The sequence below is a fragment of the Somniosus microcephalus genome, chromosome 13 (genome assembly GCF_052327205.1).
Source record: "Somniosus microcephalus isolate GS21.2 chromosome 13, FLI_Smic_1.0, whole genome shotgun sequence".
Lineage (NCBI taxonomy): Eukaryota > Metazoa > Chordata > Chondrichthyes > Squaliformes > Somniosidae > Somniosus > Somniosus microcephalus.
In genome coordinates this window covers 4,173,905-4,196,098 of record NC_140999.1, presented here as the reverse complement: position 1 = coordinate 4,196,098, position 22,194 = coordinate 4,173,905, and the positions used below count along the sequence as shown (strand labels likewise).

Here is a 22,194-nt window from a genome sequence, read left to right as displayed (position 1 = left end):
GCAAGCTCCCACCAACAGCAACGCGATAAATGACCAGATAATCGGTTTCAATGTTATAGCTCTTGATAGTTTCTGCTCATTTTAAGCCCTGGTGGAGGGTTGGGGGCGCGGGAGACCGACAGAGAGACAGAGACATGGGGGGGGGGAGAAATTCATTATAGTCCCGTTTCGGGCGCTAATTTTTAAAAGTTGGAAAAATTAGTGCCAGGCGCTAATATTTCACAACTTTTTTTAAAAATTCGGTTTTGTGCTCCAGGTAGGAAGTGGAGCATTAAATCTCACATCCACTTCACTCCTGGAGGGCGGCAGGCGGGGTGGGAGGTGCTGCACCATGGGCCGTGCAGCGCTGCCACTTTGGAAGACTCCTTCCCTCCCTTAAAGAGAAGGGCCTTGACGTAAGAAAACTACTCGGCACTTGGTCTAAGCGTTAAACAAAGCTTTAATCAACTGTTTTACAACATGGAGGTCTAGTTGTGTCCTTCACTAGTTCCTGTTAAGAATGTCCTGCGCAAGCTGGGCCCGTGCCCGAGTATTTATACTCTCCCTGGACAGCGCCACCCGCAGGCCGCCCAGTATTATTTCAGAAGTCTTTCTTTCATGAATGACTGATTCATGTCAGGCCTTCGCTGCAGGCTCTGCAGGGAAAAACCGTACCTGGTCCCCGACGGCAGCCGCGATCCGGCCCAATCAGCCCGATGCACTGCAGCCGAGCGCCGGGCTGATCGATGGCTGGCGACGAAACAGAAAAAAACACAGAGCATTTCGGATTTTTTTTAACCTACGTCGGCCGCCTCGCCTGTAAGTCTGGCCTCCGAAGCACCCGGCCTCCCGATCACCGCCTCCTGCAGCTGTCGGTGTCATCGCCCGGCGATGCCGCAGGGGGCGGAAATGAATTTCGGGGCTGGGGCGCTATCGGGGCAGATGTGCAGCTGGATGACGTCGCGATCTCCGGGCGCAGGAGAGTGTGGCACTAGGCCTTAAACCGCCAGGTGAATTTCGCGGGCGGCGGTAACATCGCCGCGCCCGGGCAGTAAGTCCTAAGCGCCCCGTTATCGCCCCCCTCCCCCCTGGAGGCGCTGAGGCACCGAATTTCTAGCCCAGAGAGAGACTGACGGGCAGAGAGAGAGAGAGACACTGACGGAGAGAGAGGCAGAGAGAGGTAGAGACAGAGATACAGACAGAGGGATAGAAACAGACAGGCAGAGCGAGAGAGAGAGAATACGAGGCCGGATTAGGAACTGAACACCTGTAGAAGGGATCACGTTTCCTGGTGGTTAGTTAATGGTTGGCTGAGGTGTCTGTAGTACCAGTGAGCTGACACTAAGGACTGTAACCAGACACCCTGACATCCTGTACCTCAGTCAAGGGAACAACAGACGGGGATTTTGGACGAAAAACAAAAATCCCACGGCGGCTGGAAACCTGCGACAGAAAACGGTGACGTAACTCAGCGGGTCAGGCAGCATCTGTGGAGAGAGACCACACATCATCAGAACTGTAAGATGTTACAGATAAACAGCATTTAAAAAGAAACAGAACAAGGGGAAGGGGGAGAGAAAGCACACAACACCTGCACCAGGGGTGGCCACTCCGTGGATTGATTCTTGGAGGTTTCAGTGCAGGAAGAAAAAAATGTTAACGCAGCGAGTTGTTGTGATCTGGAATGCGCTGCCTGAAAGGGCAGAGGAAGCAGATTCAATAAAAACTTTCAAAAAGGGAATTGGAGAAATACTTGAAGGGGAGAAATTTGCAGGACTATGGGGAACGAGCAGGGGGGCGGGGAAGGAGTGGGACCAATGTTCCCCCTAATTTTTTTTTGGGTGCGGGGTCCCCTTAACGGGCTGTGCGGCCCAGTCAAGGTTTCGCGCTGCGAGAAATTTCCCATTGGAAAAGCCGGTCCCGGGCTGCATGGAGCCGTCGGACAGCTGTGCAGCTCAGTGGGACTAATCGGAGAGTTCTTTCAAAGGGCCGGCACGGGCTCGATGGGCCGAATGGCCTCCTCCTGTGCTGTGAGATTCTCTGATTCACTGCTTCGAGCAGCTCGGGGAGAATAAGCATGGGGGGGGGCATTAAAAACAATTGCGTTCTTTTCATTTTCTTCAAACACTTTTGCCTGTTTGCTTTCCAGTTGGCCGTGAGGGTGGACGGATGGGTCAGGTGGCCAGGGACGGGAGCGGAGCGCTTGGAGGCGGGAGGGGGCCATGCGCTGAAGCCTCCGGGAAACGCTGAGCACGCATTGCGCGCTCGCGCCCCGACCAGGAGGCTCGGAGCCGGCCGATTGGGAGACCGTCCCTCCCCCTCCCCCAGGAGCAAGGTTCGAGTCTGCAGCTTCTGTCGATGGAGCTAGCCCAGTGTCGGGCGAAGGCCGATACCAGGGTGTCCATTCCAATTTCCTTCTGAGGTGTGTTTTTCCCCCACCAGAACACCCATATAATAAATGGGATATAAATGCTTCCGTTGACCGTATCTCTCTCTCAGCTCTGACTCCCGACAATACCGAGGCTCAATGTCATTGCTGACCAAATTCTGTCGGGGTCAAGCGTGACTGAGTAGCCACTGAGGGGGCAACAACAACTTGCATTTATATAGCGCCTTTAATGTAGTAAAACATCCCAAAGTGCTTCACAGAAGCGATTATCAAACAAGATTTGACACCGAGCCACGTAAGGAGATATTAGGGCAGGTGACCAAAAGCTTGGTCACAGAGGTAGGTTTCCTGTTGCATCTCTAACTTTTTCCAGTTCTGACGAAGGGTCATCGACCTGAAACGTTAACTCGGTTTCTCCACAGACGCTGCCTGACCACCTGAGTATTCCCAGCATTTTCTCTTTTTATTCCAGATTTCCAGCATCCGCAGTATTTGCTTTTGTGTGAGTTATTTCATAACATAAGAATTAGCCCCTCGAACCTACTCCACCATTCAATAAGATCAGGGCTGATCTTCGACCGCAACTCCACTTTCCTGCACTATCCCCATATCACAGAATCACAGAAACCCCACAGTGCAGATAGAGGCCATTTCGGCCCATCGAGCCTGCACCGACACATATCCCACCCGATCCCCGTAACCCCTGCACCAACACATATCCCACCCTATCCCCGTAACCCCACGTATTTAATCCCCCTAACACTAAGGGTCAATTTATCATAGCCAATCATCCTAACCCGCACATCTTGGACTGTGGGAGGAAACCGGAGCACCCGGAGGAAACCCACGCAAACACGGGGAGAATGTGCAAACTCCACACAGACAGTCACCCGAGGCCGGATTCGAACCCGGGTCCCTGGCGCTGTGAGGCAACAGTGCTAACCACTATGCCACCGTGCTACCCCTCCCTTGATTCCCTTAATATCCAAAAATCTAGCGATCTCTATCTTGAATATACTCAACGACTGAGCCTCCACAGCCCTCTGGGGCAGAGAATTCCAAAGATTCACCACCCTCTGAGTGAAGAAATTCCTCCTCATCTCAGTCCTAAATGGCCGACCCCTTATCCTGAGACTGTGACCCCTGGTTCCAGACTCTCCAGCCAGGGGGAAACAATCTCTCGCCATCTACCCTGTCAAGCCCTTGTGTGCTGAGGCCAGTTTTCAGGAATTAGAATCTTAGAATGGTGACGGCACAGAAGGAGGCCATTTGGCCCGTCGATTGAAGATTAATCTTGCGAGCAACGCCTGGGAGAAAGATCATAGGGGCATTAAATAAATTGTGGTATATTCATTTTCTTTGAATTTCTTTGTTTATTAGTTATAAAGATATTGGAAATGGGGGGTAAAGGCTGTGAGACTGATGGTTAAGAATCATCCAATCGGATGTCAAAGGGTCTGTTCGCTTTCCGATTGGCCGTGGGGAAGGCGGGGCTCCGCGAGGATTGACATGTCGGGCGACCAATGGCGGGGCTGGGAGGTCATGTGATGAAGCCTCCAGGAATACAGCCAGCCAGAGTTGGCAACGCTAAAACCCCCCACCCCTTGACTGCTGACCCCAGCAGAAGTCAGTGAACTCAGCGCAGCCCAGGGCTGGAACGTGATGCCAACAAGAAGGGGCACTGTGCATTCAGCATCTGAAGCAATTGGGGGGGGGGTCTCCGATTTAACCTGAACAATTACTGTTGTGCGTTTTGCCTCTTGAAGATATTTCTCCCCTGACCGCCCCTCACACACTCTCGGCTGTTTTACCCCTTGTATCAAGGCTGATTTTACAGCAATGCCTTGCGGACTCTCCCCGAGCCAAGCTTCGATTTCTGGCTCCCGATAGTTTTCCCGCAGGACTCTCGCGTGCTGCCGATCTGTGCCAGCGGTAATTTGGCTGCACACCCTCACTGCGGCCCCCATCCCCAACTGACTGATTTAAAAACCTATTTATAATTGCAGCCCTAATGTGTCACCGAGAAATTGCGACTGGCACCGAGACTAATTATTAAACGATTCCTTTTTCCGATCAGTGAATCTGCTGCTGGGTCTCTGGGAGCACATTAGCTCCTGTAGCTGAATAAATTATGCAAATAGAGACGTACAGATAACAGAAAATGTGTTCAGTGATTGGTGTCATACTACAAGTGATACAAACTGTAATATTTAGTCTGTGTTCTCAGTTTGTTTTCTTTAACTGTTTATTCTTACTGTTGTTTTCTCGGTCTCTACCTTCTCGTTGCTGTCTCTGTGTCTCTCTGTTTTCTCATTTTTCTTCTTATTCCAAAGTGCTTGAAACTCTCCATTCTGCCCTCCAACACTGTGCTCAAGTGTGTGTCTGAGGTTAGTGTTCTGACTGCTCTAGTGTGTGTCTGAGGCTCGTGTTGTGTCTGCTCTAATGTGACTGAGGCTTGTCCTGTGTCTGCTCTAATGTGTGTCTGCGATTAGGGTCCTGTCTGCTCTAATGTGACTGAGGCTTGTCCTGTGTCTGCTCTAATGTGTCTGAGGCTCGTCCTGTGTCTGCTCTAATGTGACTGAGGCTTGTCCTGTGTCTGCTCTAATGTGTGTCTGAGGCTCGTCCTGTGTCTGCTCTAATGTGTGTCTGCGATTAGGGTCCTGTCTGCTCTAATGTGACCTGAGGCTCGTGTTGTGTCTGCTCTAATGTGTGTCTTGAGGCTCGTCCTGTGTCTGCTCTAATGTGTCTGAGGCTCGTCCTGTGTCTGCTCTAATGTGACTGAGGCTCGTGATATGTCTGCTCTAATGTGTGACTGAGGCTCGTGTTGTGTCTGCTATAATGTGACTGAGGCTCGTGATATGTCTGCTCTAATGTGTCTGAGGCTCATCCTGTCTGCTCTAATGTGTGTCTGAGGCTCGTGCTGTGTCTGCTCTAATGTGTGTCTGAGGCTCGTCCTGTCTGCTCTAATGGGTGTCTGAGGCTCGTCCTGTCTGCTGTGGTGTGTGTCTGAGGCTCGTGCTGTGTCTGCTCTAATGGGTGTCTGAGATTAGGGTCCCGCCTGCTGTAGTGTGAGTCTGAGGCTCGTGCTGTGTCTGCTGTAATGGGTGTCTGAGATTAGGGTCCTGTCTGCTCTAATGTGTGTCTGAGGCTCGTCCTGTGTCTGCTCTAGCGTGTGTCTGAGATTAGGGTTCTGTCTGCTGTAGTGTGAGTCCGAGGTGCGTGTTCTAGTGTGTCAGTGAGGTTACTGTGGTCCGAATGGGTTTCTGTGCTGTAAATACTATGTATGTTATTAAAAAGACAACTGAGATTTTTTGGAGACAGAGAGAAGGGATGAAGGGGATGGTGAGAAGATGGGTATCGCTTGATTGTACAGACACTTGCTGGCATAGGCATAATTCTGGCAAACCCAGGACAGGTATTGGCACAAAACCCGTCCTGCTTATAACCACAAATTGTCAGCCATGACTCAGTGGGCAGCACTCGCCGCTGAGTCAGAAGGTCGTGGGTTCAAGTCTCACTCCAGAGACTTGAGCCCATAATCCAGGCCGACACTCCCAGTGCAGTACTGAGGGAGTGCTGCACTGTCGGAGGTGCCGTCTTTCGGATGAGACGTTAAACCGAGGCCCCGTCTGCTCTCTCGGGAGGAGGTAAAAGATCCCACGGCTACTATTCAACTCAGGAGTTCTCCCTGGTTTCTTGGCCAGTATTTATCCCTCAACCAACATCACTTTAAAAAAAAAAACAGATTATCCGGTCATTATCACATTGCTGTTTGTGGGAGCTTGCTGTGCGCAAATTAGCTGCCGCGTTTCCTACATTACAACAGTGACTACACTTCAAAAAGTACTTCATTGGCTGTAAAGCATTTTGGGACGTCCTGAGGTTGTGAAAGGCGCTATATAAAGGCAAGCCTTTATTTCCACAATATCATGCTTATCCGAGTGTCAGATAAGCCTGATGGTCACCCAATGAGACAGTGAGTAAGTACACCTCAACACAGAGTACTCGATTATCACCTTTTCTTATTTAACTGTTTCACTTGGTGTCTGAGCAAGCAAGACTTGAAAGATAGCTGATTCCAGGTATTGGGAACTGATTTATGACGAAAGGTTAAGGAAGGAAAGCTTGTGGTCTGTCAGTGTATAGCATTGGGGTCCAGTACTTATGGGTACAGGTCAGTCACTGTATAACACTGGGGTACAGTGCTGGTGGGTACAGGTCTGGTACTGGGAGTTGAGTTAAGAAGATCAAACTTCATCAAGTGTTGGTTTATGCATACTGTTGGGACTGAACACCATCAGTGTGTGGGGGTGAGGGATATGGTGGGTAGGTGGGATCAAGGGATATGGGAAGAAGGTGGATAGGTGGGTTTGAGGGATATAGGGAGAAGTTTGGTAGGTGGGTTTGAGTGATATGGGGAGAAGGTTGGTAGGTGGGATTGAAGGATATGGGGAGAAGGTGGGTAGGTGGGATTGAGGGACATGGGGAGAAGTTTGGTAGGTGGGATTGAGGTACATGGGGAGAAGGTGGGTAGGTGGGATTGAGGGATATGGGGAGAAGGTGGGTTGAGGGATATGCGGAGAAGGTGGGTATGTGAGGTTGAGGGATATGGGGAGAAGGTGGATTGAGGGATATGGGGAGAAGGTGGGTTGAGGGATATGGGGAGAAGGTGGGTTGAGGGATATGGGGAGAAGGTGGGTATGTGGGGTTGAGGGATATGGGGAGAAGGTGGGTTGAGGGATATGGGGAGAAGGTGGGTTGGTGATTAATCAAAAAAGGGATGAGGCTTGTTAATCGTAATAGCCTTTTCTTGTTCTTATCTTTGTAACTGAAGTTGCGTGTTAGAGAGACAGTGGTTCAGACATTCCTGTCAGCTCTGCTAGTTGAGCCCTGTGTATGACTCTAACCATCTCTCTCTGTTGTATTGCAGGCGTCTCTGTATTCCCTCGCACTCAAATGCCTTATCAGCCTCTCCACTGTAATATTACTGGGTCTCATTATTGTCTATCATGCCCGAGAGATTCAGGTAAGGGTCTAACTTTTCTTGCACGTCTTTCCCCCTTTTCTCCTCCTCCATTCCTGCTCCCCCCCCCGCCCCCCACCCCCCACCCCCCTGAATGTGCTGACTCTGACTGAGATACAGCTGGCCCTTCCTCAAGTATGGGGTTAGATAGCAAAGGGACCGAGTGCAATGTATCCAAGTTTGCTGATGATGCAAAGCTAGGTGGGACAGTAAGCTGTGAGGAGGACAGAGAGAGTCTGCAAAGGGGATATAGATAGACTGAGTGAGTGTGCAATAATGTGGCAGATGGAGTATAATGTGGGGAAATAATGTGAGGTTATTCACTTTGGTAGGAAGAATAGAAAAACAGAATATTTTTTAAATGGTGAGAAACGATTAAATGTTGGTGTTCACAGAGATTTCGGTGTCCTCGTACAGGAAACCGAATTAGCATGCAGGTACAGCAAGCAATAAGGAAGGCAAAAGCAAAATACCACGGATGCTGGAAATCTGAAATAATAACAGAAAATGCTGGAAATACTCAGCAGGTCAGGCAGCATCTGTGGAGAGAGAAACAGAGTTAACGTTTCAGGCCGATGGCCCTTCATGTCAGAACATTCTGACGAAGGGTCAATTCGGAAGGCAAATGGTCTTTCATTGCAAGGGGGTTGGAGTACAAGTGAGGAAGTCTGGCTACAATTGTTCAGGGCTCTGGTGAGACCACACCTGGAGCACTGTGCGGTTTTGGTCTCCTTATCTAAGGAAGGAGGCGGTGCAACAAAGGTTCACCAGCTTGATCCCTGGGATGGGGAGATTGTCCTATGATGAGAGATTGAGTAGACTAGGCCTTTACTCTCTGGAGTTTAGAAGAATGAGAGGTGATCTCATTGAAACATACAAGATTCTGAGGGGGATTGACAGGGTAGATGCTGAGAGGATGTTTCCCCCTGGCTGGGGAGTCTAGAACTAAGGGCCATAGTCTCAGAATAAGGGGTCGGCCATTTAGGACTGAGATGAGGAGGAATTTCTTCACTCAGAGGGTGGTGAATCTTTGGAATTCTCTACCCCAGAGGGCTGTGGATGCTCAGTCGTTGAGTATATTCAAGGCTGAGATCGATAGATTTTTGGCCTCTAGGGGAATTATTGGGGTATGGGGATAGTGCGGGAAGGTGGAGTTGAGGTAGAAGACCAGCCATGATCTTATTGAATGGCGGAGCAGGCTCGAGGGGCCATATGGCCGACTCCTCCTATTTCCTATGTACTTATGTGTCAGCGGAGTATTCGACATAGGGAGCATCACAGTCGAGCCTTGCTCTGCCCTCGTCTAACATGCTCTCTCACTCCCCCGCGCGCTCTGGCATTCTCTACTTCTCCCATGCATGTTCTCACTCTACCTCTCTGTTTCTCCGGAGGTCACAGGGTGAGGACACCTGGGGAATGTATCGTTGCATATCTCATGGGGCTAGCGAGTCTAATCATAGCACCCCTCCCAAACCAAGCATAGCTCGGGCAGAAAGTGGGACCTTCTAGTCCATGGGGCCCAGTACCACCCTGGGTGCAGCAATCACTCACTAGGAAAGAGATTAAAAGCAGGACCTCAAAGGTAGTAATCTCCGGATTACTCCCAGTGCCACGTGCTAGTGAGTACAGAAATAGGAGGATAGAGCAGATGAATGCGTGGCTGGAGAGATGGTGCAGGAGGGAGGGCTTTAGATTCCTGAGGCATTGGGACCGTTTCTGGGGGAGGTGGGACCTGTACAAGCCAGACAGGTTGCACCTCAACAGGACCGGGACCAATATCCTCGCGGCAAGGTTTAAACTAGCTTGGCAGGGGGATGGGAACCTGAGAGTAGATTCAGGAGGGAGAGAAGCAAAGCTGGAAATGGAAGGCAGAAAATTAGTAAGCAAGTTTTGAAGGCAGAGGAAACAAATGCTAGAAAATAGACAACAAGGGAGTTTGGCCGTGCTAAATGGTTTATACTTCAACGCAAGGAGTCTAGGGAATAAAGCAGATGAGCTGAGGGCACAGATAGACACTTGGGAGTCTGATATTATAGCTATTACTGAGACATGGCTGAAAGAAGGGCAGGAATGGCAGCTCAACATTCCTGGTTACAGGGTTTTCAGACGAGATAGAGAGGATTAGGAGGGGGTGGCAATATTGATTAAAGAAACAATTACAGCTATGAGAAGGTAAATCAGTGTCAGAGCAGAGGGAGACATTCAAGGAGGAGATAGTGAGGGTTCAGAGCAAGTATGTTCCCTTAAAGAAAAAGGGTGGGACTAACAAATCTAGAGCTCCCTGGATGTCAAGAGGCATACAGGGTAGGATAAAGAAAAAAGGGAAGTTTATGACAGATACCGAGGACTCAATACTGCAGAAAGCCGAGAGGAGTATAGAAAGTGCAGGGGTGAAATTAAAAAGGAAATTAGGAAAGCAAAGAGAGGGCATGAAAAAATATTGGCAAGTAAAATCAAGGAAAACCCAAAGATGCTTTATAAATACATGAAGAGCAAGAGGATAACTAAAGTAAGAGTCGGGCCTATTAGGAACCATAAAGGTAACCTGTGTGTGGAGGCGGATGACATGGGTATGGTTCTTAATGAATAATTTGCGTCTGTTTTCACAAAAGAGAGGGACGATGCAGAAATTGCAATCATGGAGGAGGAGTGTGAAATATTAGATGAAATAAACATAGTGAAAGAGGAAGTATTAAGGGGTTTAGCATCTTTGAAAGTGGATAAATCCCCAGGCCCGGATGAAATGTATCCCAGACTGTTAAGAGAAGTAAGAGAGGAAATAGCAGAGGCTCTGACCATCATTTTCCAATCCTCTCTGGCTACAGGTGTGGTGCCAGAGGACTGGAGGACTGCTAATGTGGTACCGTTGTTCAAAAAGGGAGAAAGGGATAGACTGATTAATTACAGTCCAGTCAGCCTAACGTCGGTGATGGGAAAATTATTGGGAAAAAATTCTGAGGGACAGGATAAATCTTCATTTAGAGAGTCACGGATTAATCAGGGACAGTCAGCATGGATTTGTTAAGGGAAGGTCGTGTCTGACTAACTTGATTGAATTTTTTGAGCAGGTAACAAGGAGGGTCGATGAGGGTTGTGTGTTTGATGTAGTCTGTATGGATGTTAGCAAGGCTTTTGATAAAGTCCCGCATGGAAGACTGGTCACAAAGTTAAAAGCCCATGGGATCCAGGACAAAGTGGCAAGTTGGATCCAAAATTGGCTCAGAGTCAGGAAACAAGGGGTAATGGTTGATGGGTATTTTTGTGACTGGAAGGCTGTTTCCAGTGGGGTTCCGCAGGGCTCAGTACTGGGTCCTTTGCTTTTTGTGGTATATATCAATGATTTGGACTTGAATGTAGGAAGTATGATTAAGAAGTTTGCAGATGATGCAAAAATTGGCCGTGTGGTTGATAATGAAGAAGAAAGCTGTAGACTGCAGGAAGATATCAATGGACTGGTCAGGTGAGCAGAACAGTGGCAAATGGAATTCAGTCTGGAGAAGTGTGAGGTAATGCATTTGGGGAGGGCTAACAAGGCAAGAGAATACACTATAAGTGGTAGGACACTGAGATGTTCAGACGATCAGAGGGACCTTGGAGTGCATGTCCACAGATCCCTGAAGGTAGCAGGCCAGGTAGATAAGGTGGTTAAGAAGGCCTTCGGGATACTTGTCTTTATTAGCCGTGGCGTAGAATATAAGAGCAGGGAGGTTATGCTTGAACTGTATAAAACACTAGTTAGGCCGCAGCTAGAATACTGCATGCAGTTCTGGTCACCACATTACAGGAAGGATGTGATTGCACTAGAGAGGGTGCAGAGGAGATTTATGAGGATGTGGCCTGGGCTGGGGAATTTTAGCTGAGGAAAGATTGGATAGGCTGGGGTTGTTTTCGTTGGAACAGAGGAGGCTGAGGGGAGACTTACTTGAGGTGTTTAAAATTATGAGGGGCCTAGATAGAGTGGATAGGAAGGACCTATTTCCCTTAGCAGAGAGGTCAATAACCAGGGGGCAAGATTTAAAGTAATTGGTGGAAGGATTAGAGGGGAGTTGAGGAGAACTTTTTTCACCCAGAGGGTGGTGGGGGTCTGGAACTCACTGCCTGAAAGGGTGGGAGAGGCAGAAACCCTCATCACATTTAAAAAGTACTTGGATATGCACTTGAAGTGCCGTAACCTACAGGGCTATGGATCAAGTGCTGGACAGTGGGATTAGGCTGGAGAGCTCTTTGTCAGCCGGCACGGACAAGATGGGCCGAACGGCCTCCTCCTGTGCTGTAAATTTCTCTGATTCTATGCGTGACGGCGCCCTGGGCTAGGTTACTAATAGCTAGAGCTAAGCGAGAGATCGACGGTTCTTCTGTACAAATCAATGGCAGACATGGGCTGCGCCACCCACAGAATGAGCTGCTGCGATTATTTTAACGGGACCCAAGTTCCTTTTTGAAACCTCTATTGGACCTGGTTCAGCCCGACTTCAGTAATTCATTCAGGATTAGCATGATTTTCTTCTCTGTCTCTGTCTGTCTCTCTCTCTCTCACACGTGCTCTCTCCCATTTAATCATTTATTCTGTGACTGGATGCAGAGGAACAAAGGAAAGAGAGTGGAGCTTTGGGCAGTGAGCTAGGGCATCGAGCGCTGGAGCAGAAACGCTCAGCCCACGATTGTTACTGTTTCCCCTGCACTCCCTGACCCGTTCGGAGGAACCATTAGTCCCGCACTTTCAGCACCTCTGTAAAGCTAGGTCCCGGGTGTCTTCTGAAGGACAGATTCCTTCACGTTGTCTGGTGCTGTCAATCATGGGTATCAGAACGGCTTTAAAAAGTTCATAACAACTTGCAAATTATTAGCGCCTTAACCGTAGTAAAAAAAAATGTCCCAGGGCGCTTCACAGGAACGTTATCAGACAAAATTTGACACCGAGCTACATAGGGAGATATTAGGACAGGTGACCAAAAGCTTGGTCAAAGAGTTAGGTGACATGAATCAGACATTCATGAAAGAAAGACTTATGAAATAATACTGAGCGGCCTGTGGGTGGCGCTGTCCAGGGAGAGTATAAATACTCGGGCACGGGCCCAGCTTGCACAGGACATTCTTAACAGGAACTAGTGAAGGACACAACTAGACCTCCATGTTGTAAAACAGTTGATTAAAGCTTTGTTTAACGCTTAGACCAAGTGCCTAGTAGTTTTCTTACATCAATAGGTTTTAAGAGAGAGAGGTGGAGAGGTTTAGGGAGAGAATTCCAGAGCTCGGGGCCCAGGCAGCTGAAGGCACGGCCACCAATGGTGGAGTGATTAAAATCGGGGATGCGCAAGAGGCCAGAATTGGAGGAGCGCAGAGGTCTCAGCGGGTTGTAGGTCAGGCGGAGGTTACAGAGATAGGGAGGGGCAAGACCATGGAGGGATTTGCAAACAAGGATGAGAATTTTAAAATCGAGGCGTTGCCGGACCGGGAGCTAGTGTAGGTCAGCGAGCGGGGAGATGGGTGAACGGGACTTGGTGTGAGTTAAGACACGGGGCAGTGAGCACAGGGAGAGATGGGTGAGCGGGACTCGGTGCGAGTTAAGACACGGGGCAGTGAGCACAGGGGGTGATGGGTGAACGGGACTGGGTGTGAGTTAGGACACGGGGCAGTGAGCACAGGGGGTGATGGGTGAACGGGACTGGGTGTGAGTTAGGACACGGGGCAGTGAGCACAGGGGGTGATGGGTGAACGGGACTGGGTGTGAGTTAGGACACGGGGCAGTGAGCACAGGGGGTGATGGGTGAACGGGACTGGGTGTGAGTTAGGACACGGGGCAGTGAGCACAGGGGGTGATGGGTGAACGGGACTGGGTGTGAGTTAGGACACGGGACAGTGAGCACAGGGGGTGATGGGTGAACGGGACTTGGTGTGAGTTAGGACACGGGGCAGTGAGCACAGGGGGCGATGGGTGAACGGGACTGGGTGTGAGTTAGGACACGGGGCAGTGAGCACGGGGTGATGGGTGAACGGGACTGGGTGTGAGTTAGGACACGGGGCAGTGAGCACAGGGGGTGATGGGTGAATGGGACTGGGTGTGAGTTAGGACACGGGGCAGTGAGCACAGGGGGTGATGGGTGAACGGGACTGGGTGTGAGTTAGGACACGAGACAGTGAGCACGGGGTGATGGGTGTACGGGACTGGGTGTGAGTTAGGACACGGGGCAGTGCGCACAGGGGGTGATGGGTGAACGGGACTGGGTGTCAGTTAGGACACGGGGCAGTGAGCACAGGGGGTGATGGGTGAACGGGACTGGGTGTGAGTTAGGACATGGGGCAGTGAGCACAGGGGGTGATGGGTGAACGGGACTGGGTGTGAGTTAATACAGGGGGCAGTGAGCACAGGGGGTGATGGGTGAACGGGACTGGGTGCGAGTTAGGACACGGGGCAGTGAGCACAGGGGGTGATGGGTGAACGGGACTGGGTGTGACTTAGGACACGGGGCAGTGAGCACAGGGGGTGATGGGTGAACGGGACTGGGTGTGAGTTAGGACACGGGGCAGTGAGCACAGGGGGTGATGGGTGAACGGGACTGGGTGTGAGTTAGGCCACGGGGCAGTGAGCACAGGGGGTGATGGGTGAACGGGACTGGGTGTGAGCTAGGACACGGGGCTGCAGAGTTTTGGATGAGCTCAAGTTTGCAGAGGGTGGAAGGTGGGAGGCCGGCCCGGAGAACGTTGGATCTCACAACACAGAAGGTTTATCAGAAATCATAGGGGGGAAAATTTGGTTGCTTTGCGCTTCCCGTTAGCGCCCTAAGAGGGCGCTGCACCACCAGCGATGACGTCATCGCCATACGCAGCGCACCGGCCGCGATCTTCGGTATCGCCCCTGACTTAGCGCCGGAAGCTATGTCCGACGGGGTCAGGGGGGGCCTACCTGCGGCCAGGGCGGCGCTAATTAAAGGCGAGGTGCCGGGCGGCCATTTCATGTTGCTGGCCGCCTGCCAGCACCTGCCCGCGTTGGCGCACCCGGCCTCCTCAGCAGCCCCCCCCCCCCCCCGCGGAGTGCCGGCTGCGTTCCGATCCCTGGTGGCCCAGCTGGGCCCCTCCCCTTTAAGAAGGGGAGGATGGCCTGCAGTACCGCGGTGCGACGTGCTGCAGCACATGGCGCCGCAACATTCCCTCGCAGCGCCCAAGGGGGAGGCGGAGCGTTTCCAGAATTTTTTGCATCTGTTTTCACTATGGAGAAGGACGATGTAGACATAGAAATAGGGCAGGGGGACTGTGATATGCTCGAACATATTAACATCGAGAGGGAGGAGGTATTGGCGGTTTTAGCTGGCCTAAAAATGGATAAATCCCCAGGCCCGGATGAAATGTATCCCAGGCTGCTGTGTGAGGCAAAGGAGGAGATTGCGGGGGCTCTAACACATATATTCAGGACCTCTCTGGCCACAGGGGATGTGCCAGAGGACTGGAGAACCGCTAATGTAGTACCATTATTCAAGAAGGGTAGTAGGGAAAAACCGGGGAACTACAGGCCAGTGAGCCTAACATCAGTGGTAGGAAAATTATTGGAAAAAATCCTGAGGGACAAAATTTGTCTCCACTTGGAGAGGCAAGGATTAATCAGGGATAGTCAACATGGCTTTGTCAAGGGAAGATCATGTCTGACTAATTTGATTGAATTTTTTGAGGGGGTGACTAGGTGTGTGGATGAGGGTAACGCAGTGGATGTGGTATACATGGATTTCAGTAAGGCCTTCGATAAAGTCCCGCACAGGAGACTGGTCAAGAAGGTAAGAGCCCATGGAATCCAGGGTGCCTTGGCACATTGGATACAAAACTGGCTTAGTGGCAGAAGGCAGAGGGTGATGGTCGAAGGTTGTTTTTGTGACTGGAAGCCTGTGGCCAGTGGGGTACCACAGGGATCGGTGCTGGGTCCCTTGCTGTTTGTGGTCTACATTAATGACTTGGATATGAGTGTAAAGGGTATGATCAGTAAGTTCGCGGATGATACAAAAATTGGTAGGGTGGTAAATAGCGAGGAGGGTAGCCTCAGTCTGCAGGACGATATAGATGGGTTGGTCAGATGGGCGGAACAGTGGCAAATGGAATTTAACCCGGAAAAGTGCGAGGTGATGCACTTTGGGGGGACTAACAAGGCAAAGGAATACACAATGAATGGAAAGACCCTAGGCAAGACGGAGGGTCAGAGGGATCTGGGTGTGCAAGTACACAGATCCCTGAAGGCGGCGGAACAGGTGGATAAGGTGGTAAAAAAGGCATATGGGATACTTGCCTTCATTAGCCGAGGCATTGAATATAAGAGCAAGGAGGTTATGATGGAGCTGTATAAAACACTGGTTAGGCCACAGCTGGAATACTGTGTGCAGTTCTGGTCGCCACACTACAGGAAGGATGTGATCGCGTTGGAGAGGGTGCAGAGGAGGTTCACCAGGATGTTACCGGGGCTGGAGCGCTTCAGCTATGAAGAGAGACTGGGCAGATTGGGTTTGTTTTCCTTGGAGCAGAGGAGGCTGAGGGGGGACATGATTGAGGTGTACAAAATTATGAGGGGCATAGATAGGATGGATGCTGAGGAGCTTTTTCCCTTGGTAGAGGGGTCAATAACTAGGGGGCATAGATTCAAGGTAAAGGGCGGGAGGTTTAGAGGGGATTTGAGAGAGAACTTTTTCACTCAGAGGGTGGTTGGAGTCTGGAACTCACTGCCTGAAAGGGTTGTGGAGGCAGGAACCCTCACAACATTTAAGAAGCATTTGGATGTGCACTTGAAATGCCATAGCATACAAGGCTACGGGCCAAATGCTGGAATATGGGATTAGATTAGACAGGGCTTGATGGCCGGCGCGGACACGATGGGCCGAAGGGCCTCTATCCGTGCTGTATTACTCTATGACTCTAAGCGCCCCTCTTTCCTCTTGGGGCGCTCCCAATGAATTTCGGCCGCGGGTGTGCTAATTTTTTCGGGGCGCTGGCGAAGTTAATACCCCAAAGGGGGTGCGACTCAATTTCCCCCCCCTAGATATTTAGTTTGCATTTACCAGCAGAGCCATATTAAGCATTCTTGATCCCCAAATACATTTAAGTCTCTGCACTCCCCCAGCACAAGCACCTCCTCCCGAGCCATTAAAACATCTCCTTTTAAGCCTACATTCCCATCGCTCAGTTGCAAAGGGATTTGAAACTAGACATCTTCAAAATAATGTGTAAAATATGTTAATATAGCTAGTGAAGCATTAAACTTCTGAAGGTTTATGTCTAAACAGTCACGTTAATTGAAAAACATTCCTATTAAAATAATTTCTGGTGGAACTATCTGACAGCTCTATTACCAGCATTTCCGGATTTCAACATTCTACCAGAATTAAATATTTATTTTCCCATATATTGTGTGCCTGCTGTGCCTCAGTGGGTCGCTCTCTCGCCTCCGAGTCAGAAGGTCGTGAGTTCATAGTCCCCACTCCAGAGACTTGTGCCCGTAACCTAGGCTGACACTCCCAGGGTGGTACTGAGGGAGTGCTGCACTGTCTGCCCTCTCAGGTGGATGTAAAAGACACTATTTCGAAAAAGAGCAGGGTCGTTCTCCCTGGTGTCCTGGGGCCAATGTTTATCCCTCAACCAACATCACGAAAACAGATTATCTGGTCAATTGTCGCATTGCTGCTCGTGGGAGCTTGCTGTGCGCAAATTGGCTGCCGTGTTTCCTACATTACAACAGTGATTACACTTCAAAAGTACTTCATTGGCTGTAAAGAGCTTTGGGACATCCTGAGAATGTGACCAGGCTGCTCACTACAATAAATAATTGAGAACATTGCTTGCTATTGAGAACAATGCTTCTGAGTTTTAAGCTCGGATCAGAACGTGAAAGGTGCTACATAAATGCACATTTTTTCTTCCTTTATTTAGCATATCTGTCCCCTTCACCTTTACCAGTTGTCCTCCCCCTCTTTCCCCTACCTCTTTGGTCAGTCCTATGAAGGGACTTCACCCTTAACCATTCCCAGCTCTGATGCAAGTGTCTGACCCAGCTAGGGCTACCAGTTCTGCCTGGACAATATCCTGGGCCTCCAGCCACCCTGCCCCACACTCCCGCCATTGGCTGTCCAACACGCCCATCCTCACCGCACCTCGCCTTCCCACGGCCAATTGGAAAGAGAACGAAGTCTTGGTTACACCGATTGGTTGAATCTTGAGTGTTGGTCAAATAGCCATTTTTTTTCCCCACCTCCGGTAATTTTATTTTTACAACTAACGAAAGTGTTAAAAGAAAATGAAGAAACACTTTTTATTTAACGCGATCATTTTTCTCCCGGATGGGGTCCTGGAGAGGAACTTTTAATTCCTGGAGGTTTGGCAGCCCTACACCTAGCGCATTAACTCCGTGCTGCCTCTTACGGGGAGAGCGCGTCGTGTGTTTCCCAACACCTTCCGTTTTTTCAATTTCAATTTTCAGCATTGATTGACAACGGTGAAAGACGATCCTTTCAGTCAGGCCCTGACGTGTGAAACTATTCAGGGTGCAGTTGTGTTGTAGTGAAATCTCTCTCTCTCTGGATTGACAGTGCATTTCCTGCAGTGTTGGCCCCTGGGATTGAGATGGAAGCTGAGGAGGGAGTGAGGGGCAGTGGGGAGGGAGGGTGGGGAGCATTGCAGTGGGGAAATGAGATAGTCTAGGAGATTCTAGAGGCAACAATTAAACTATCAGCATTGTAAGAGCAGTGTCAGCGAGTAAAGACTCTCCTGCATTCAGTGACCAGGCTGCTCACTACAATAAATAATTGAGAACATTGCTTGCTATTGAGAACAATGCTTCTGAGTTTTAAGCTCGGATCAGGGATTTCTCTCAATAGCAGTGAAAGCGAATTGATTTATTACCTTGCTTCTGAAATTCAGATGCGTACGTCCCGCCCTCACCTAGTTGACAAGCTGGTTCCATGTGTTGGACTTGATACAAGGCCTCTAATCGCTGGAGTTCTCCGCCGCTAATCGATCCCAGCTCCTCCCTAATGGTGCCAGGCAGCTTTTTAAAAAATTAATCCTATCTGTTCGAAACCTGAAAGAGAAAGGGGGGAGAGAAACTAAAAGCGAAAATACTGCGGATGCTGGAAATCTGAAACGTAAACAGACATGGCAGAAACGCTCAGTAAGTCGGGCAGTTTCTGCAGACAGAGAGAGAAATGCACAGTTAGCGTTTCAGCTCAGTGACCTGCCATCAGAACTGGAAGATGTTCGAGATTTAACAGTTTTTCAGCAAGTACGAGAGTCAGGGAAAAGGGAATTCTCTGCCCCAGAGGGCTGTGGATGCTGAGTCTTTGAGTATATTCAAGGCTGAGATCGATAGATTTTTGGACTCTAGGGGAATCGAGGGATAGGGGGATCGGGCGGGAAAGTGGAGTTGAGGTTGATGATCAGCCAGGATCTTATTGAATGGTGGAGCAGGCTCGAGGGGCCGAATGGCCGACTCCTGCTCCTATTTCTTGTGTTCTTATGGAAGAGGTCTCTGATAACCATTTTTGTCATTTAATCACTCCTGCTCTTCACCCTATCACCACCCTTTTCCTTTTTGCGATCTAATCAAAGTGTTTAAGATGATTAGAGGAGTTGATCGGGTAGAGAAAGAGGAACTATGGGGGGAAAATTCAGTTGTTTGCGCTTCCCGTTAGCGCCTTAAGAGGGCGCTAATGGGGCACAAAGCAACTAGCGCCCGGGCACGGCGATGTTTGCGCCGCTCACGAAATTAACTAGATATTTTGCGGTGGCGCTAAACACTACCGCCACGATCTCCTGCGCTGGCAGATCGTGACGTCAGTCGAGTGCGCAATGCCCCGGTAGCGCCCCGGACCGGATATTGAGTGGCGCCCCCTGCCTTACCACCTGCCGCTAGCAACGACAGGTTGAGGGGAGCGTTTTGCAGTCAGGAAGGGACTGGGGGAGCGCTATTTAAAGGCGGCTGCTTCCTGCTGTTTTTTTGTTGGTGACATTTTTGCACCACGCATTCTGAGAGCGAGAGACTGACTTCTGGAGAGATTCATCGCTGTGTGAAGGAGTTTTGGGGACTGAGCAGCACTTTGCAGGTTCATTTTGATTTGCCCTTCCTTGTATCGATTTAGAAGAGACTGTGGGGACTGCACTCTGAGCTCTTTCCCTGGGTCTCTCCATTGTTCTTTCCAGCAGATTTGATGTACAGGTCTCTCCAGGCCGAGATTCAAGGCTGCAATGAGCAGGGTGTGGATGGAGAGCAAGATCAACCCTCCCCTTTAAGATAAAAACAGAAACTGCTGGAGAAACTCAGCAGGTCAAGCAGCATCTGTGAAGAGAGAAACAGAATTAACGTTTCAGGTCGATGACCTTTCGTCAGAACTCCCCTTTAAGAACTGGCCAGCGCCAGTGTGTCTGTGTTCCATTGCTGACTGACATCACATGAGCTTCGCCAGCGCTCTGAGGTAGCGCCTCGCTCCTTGGCCTTTGCGCTTAAGACAGGTGTGTAGCGCCTGATTTAGCGCTCCAATCACCTCCGGGGCGATAAAAGCCAAGTTTGCCGTCGGAGGCGATAATTAGCGCCAGGCGCTAAACTTTGCGCCCGGCCGATAATGGCGCCCCAAACAGGGTGATACTGAATTTTTCCCCCATCTCCTCTGGTGGGGGGGGGGGGGTGGGGGGGTCCAGAACAAGGGGGCAGAACCTTAAAATTAGAGCCAGGCCGTTCAGGGGTGATGTCAGGAAGCACTTCTTCACACAAAGGGTGGTGGAAATCTGGAACTCTCCCCCCCAAAAAGCTGTCGAGGCTGGGGGTCAATTGAAAATTTCAAAAGTGAGATTGATATATTTTTGTTGAGCAATGGGTATTAAGGGTTGACGTAATAAAACTCACTACGCACTTGGTTTGATCAACTTGTTTCAGAACATGAAAGTCTAGTTGTACTTCACTAGCTCCTTGTCTTACAAAATGTCCCTGGCAAGCTGGGGCCAACGCCCGAGTATTTATACTCCTTGGACGGCGCCACCAGCTGGCCGTCCAGTGTTATTTCATAAGTAGTTTCTTGATGATGAGATTTATAACAAGGGTTATGGAACCAAGGCGGGTGGATGGAGTTAAGATCCAGATCAGCCATGATCTAATTGACTGGTGGAACAGGCTCGATGGGCTGAATGGCCTCCTCCTGTTCCTATGACTCCCTCGGGCCTAATCCTGCCGTCTGTTTCTTGGCTTCCAGCTCTTCATGGTTGACAATGGGGCCGATGATTGGAGAATAGCCATGACGTACGAACGGATATTTTTCATCTGCTTGGAGTTGGTGGTGTGTGCGATCCACCCAATCCCTGGGCAGTACATCTTCACATGGACCGCGCGTCTAGCCTTCAGCTACACGCCGTCAATGGCCAATGCGGACGTGGACATTATCCTCTCCATCCCTATGTTCCTAAGACTCTATCTCATCGCCAGGGTGATGTTGCTCCACAGTAAACTATTTACGGACGCCTCATCTCGAAGCATTGGAGCGCTCAACAAGATAAACTTCAACACTCGCTTTGTAATGAAGACTCTGATGACAATTTGCCCAGGGACTGTGCTCCTGGTCTTTAGTATCTCCTCGTGGATTATAGCTGCCTGGACCGTACGCGTGTGTGAAAGGTAAGGCAAACCTTGCTGCTTTTCTCCCGAAGCTCCTCCCCATCTCTCCCGAGATGGCTCTTGCTGAGGGAGGATTCAGTCCTCGGGCCACTATCCCACCCTCCGAGTGTTCCTCGAGTGTGAGCCTAGACAGGGAAGCTCAGTGAGGGCTTTTAATTGTGGGGGACGGGGGACACGAACACAATCGAAATGTGGAATCCAAGTTAATCCCTTTTCTTTCACTTGCGAGTGTATTTTCACCGATTACGAGCTCCCAGGGATGAGCTACACACAGAGCACCGGTCGGGCGATCAGCAGCTCTCCAAGCCACACTCCCTCAGAGTGTTGCTGGCCACTGGCAGCACGGTGTTCGGGGAAGTTACCTTCTGATGCCTATTTAATGAATTTTATGTTCATCAAAGTGATGTTCGACTCCACAGCTGGAGTATTGTGTCCAATTCTGGGCACCACACTTTAGGAAGGATGTCAAGACCTTGGAGAGGGTGCAGAGGAGATTTACTAGAATGGTCCCAGGGATGAGGGACTTCAGTTATGTGGAGAGACTGGAGAAGCTGGGGATTGTTCTCCTTAGAGCAGAGAAGGTTAAGAGATTTGATAGGTGTTCAAAATCATGAAGGATTTTGATGGAGTAAATAAGGAGAAACTGTTTCCAGTGGCAGGAGGGTCGGTAACCAGAGGACACAGAGTGAAGATAATCGGCAAAAGAACCAGAGGGGAGATGAGGAGAATGTTTTTACGCAGCGAGTTGTAGTGATCTGGAATGCGCTGCCTGAAAGGGCGGTGGAAGCAGATTCAATAGTTAATTTCAAAAGGGAATTGGAGAAATACTTGAAGGGGGAAATGTGCAGGGCTCTGGGGAAAGGACAGGGGGAGTGGGACTAATTGGAGAACTCGACCAAAGAGCCAGCAAGATGGGCCGAATGACCTCCATCTATGCTGTGTGATTATATATCCTTTAAAATCAGCCAAGGAGCAGTTTATTATTTCTCAGGTTAGCCCCTGGGTCCTGGATTCAAATCCTTTTTTTTTAATCCCTCCCCAGAGAGACATTGTTAAATTCCCCTGGTGTGTAAGTGTCAGCTTGGCAGCAGATTCAATAATAACTTTCACATGGGAATTGGATAATCAGTTGCAGGGCGATGGGGAAAGAGCCGGGGAGTGGGATTAATTGGACAG

The 22,194-nt window shown here is 49.9% G+C and overlaps 1 protein-coding gene across 2 annotated transcripts in view; it reads left to right on the top strand.

Moving 5' to 3' along the window:
* LOC147107989 (small conductance calcium-activated potassium channel protein 2-like) overlaps window positions 1-22,194 on the top strand; it is a 118,171-nt gene that overhangs the window by 44,445 nt on the left and 51,532 nt on the right. Inside the window, exons 1-3 of one of the 2 annotated variants that reach the window (XM_086004365.1) lie at window positions 1,144-1,497; window positions 7,299-7,394; window positions 20,600-21,018. In XM_086004365.1, coding sequence (XP_085860491.1) covers window positions 20,606-21,018 — 413 coding nt within the window. In that variant the 5' untranslated portion in view covers window positions 1,144-1,497; window positions 7,299-7,394; window positions 20,600-20,605. Of the gene's footprint in view, window positions 1-1,143; window positions 1,498-7,298; window positions 7,395-20,599; window positions 21,019-22,194 lie in introns of those variants that run through there. The other variant, XM_086004364.1, reaches the window with a different exon arrangement.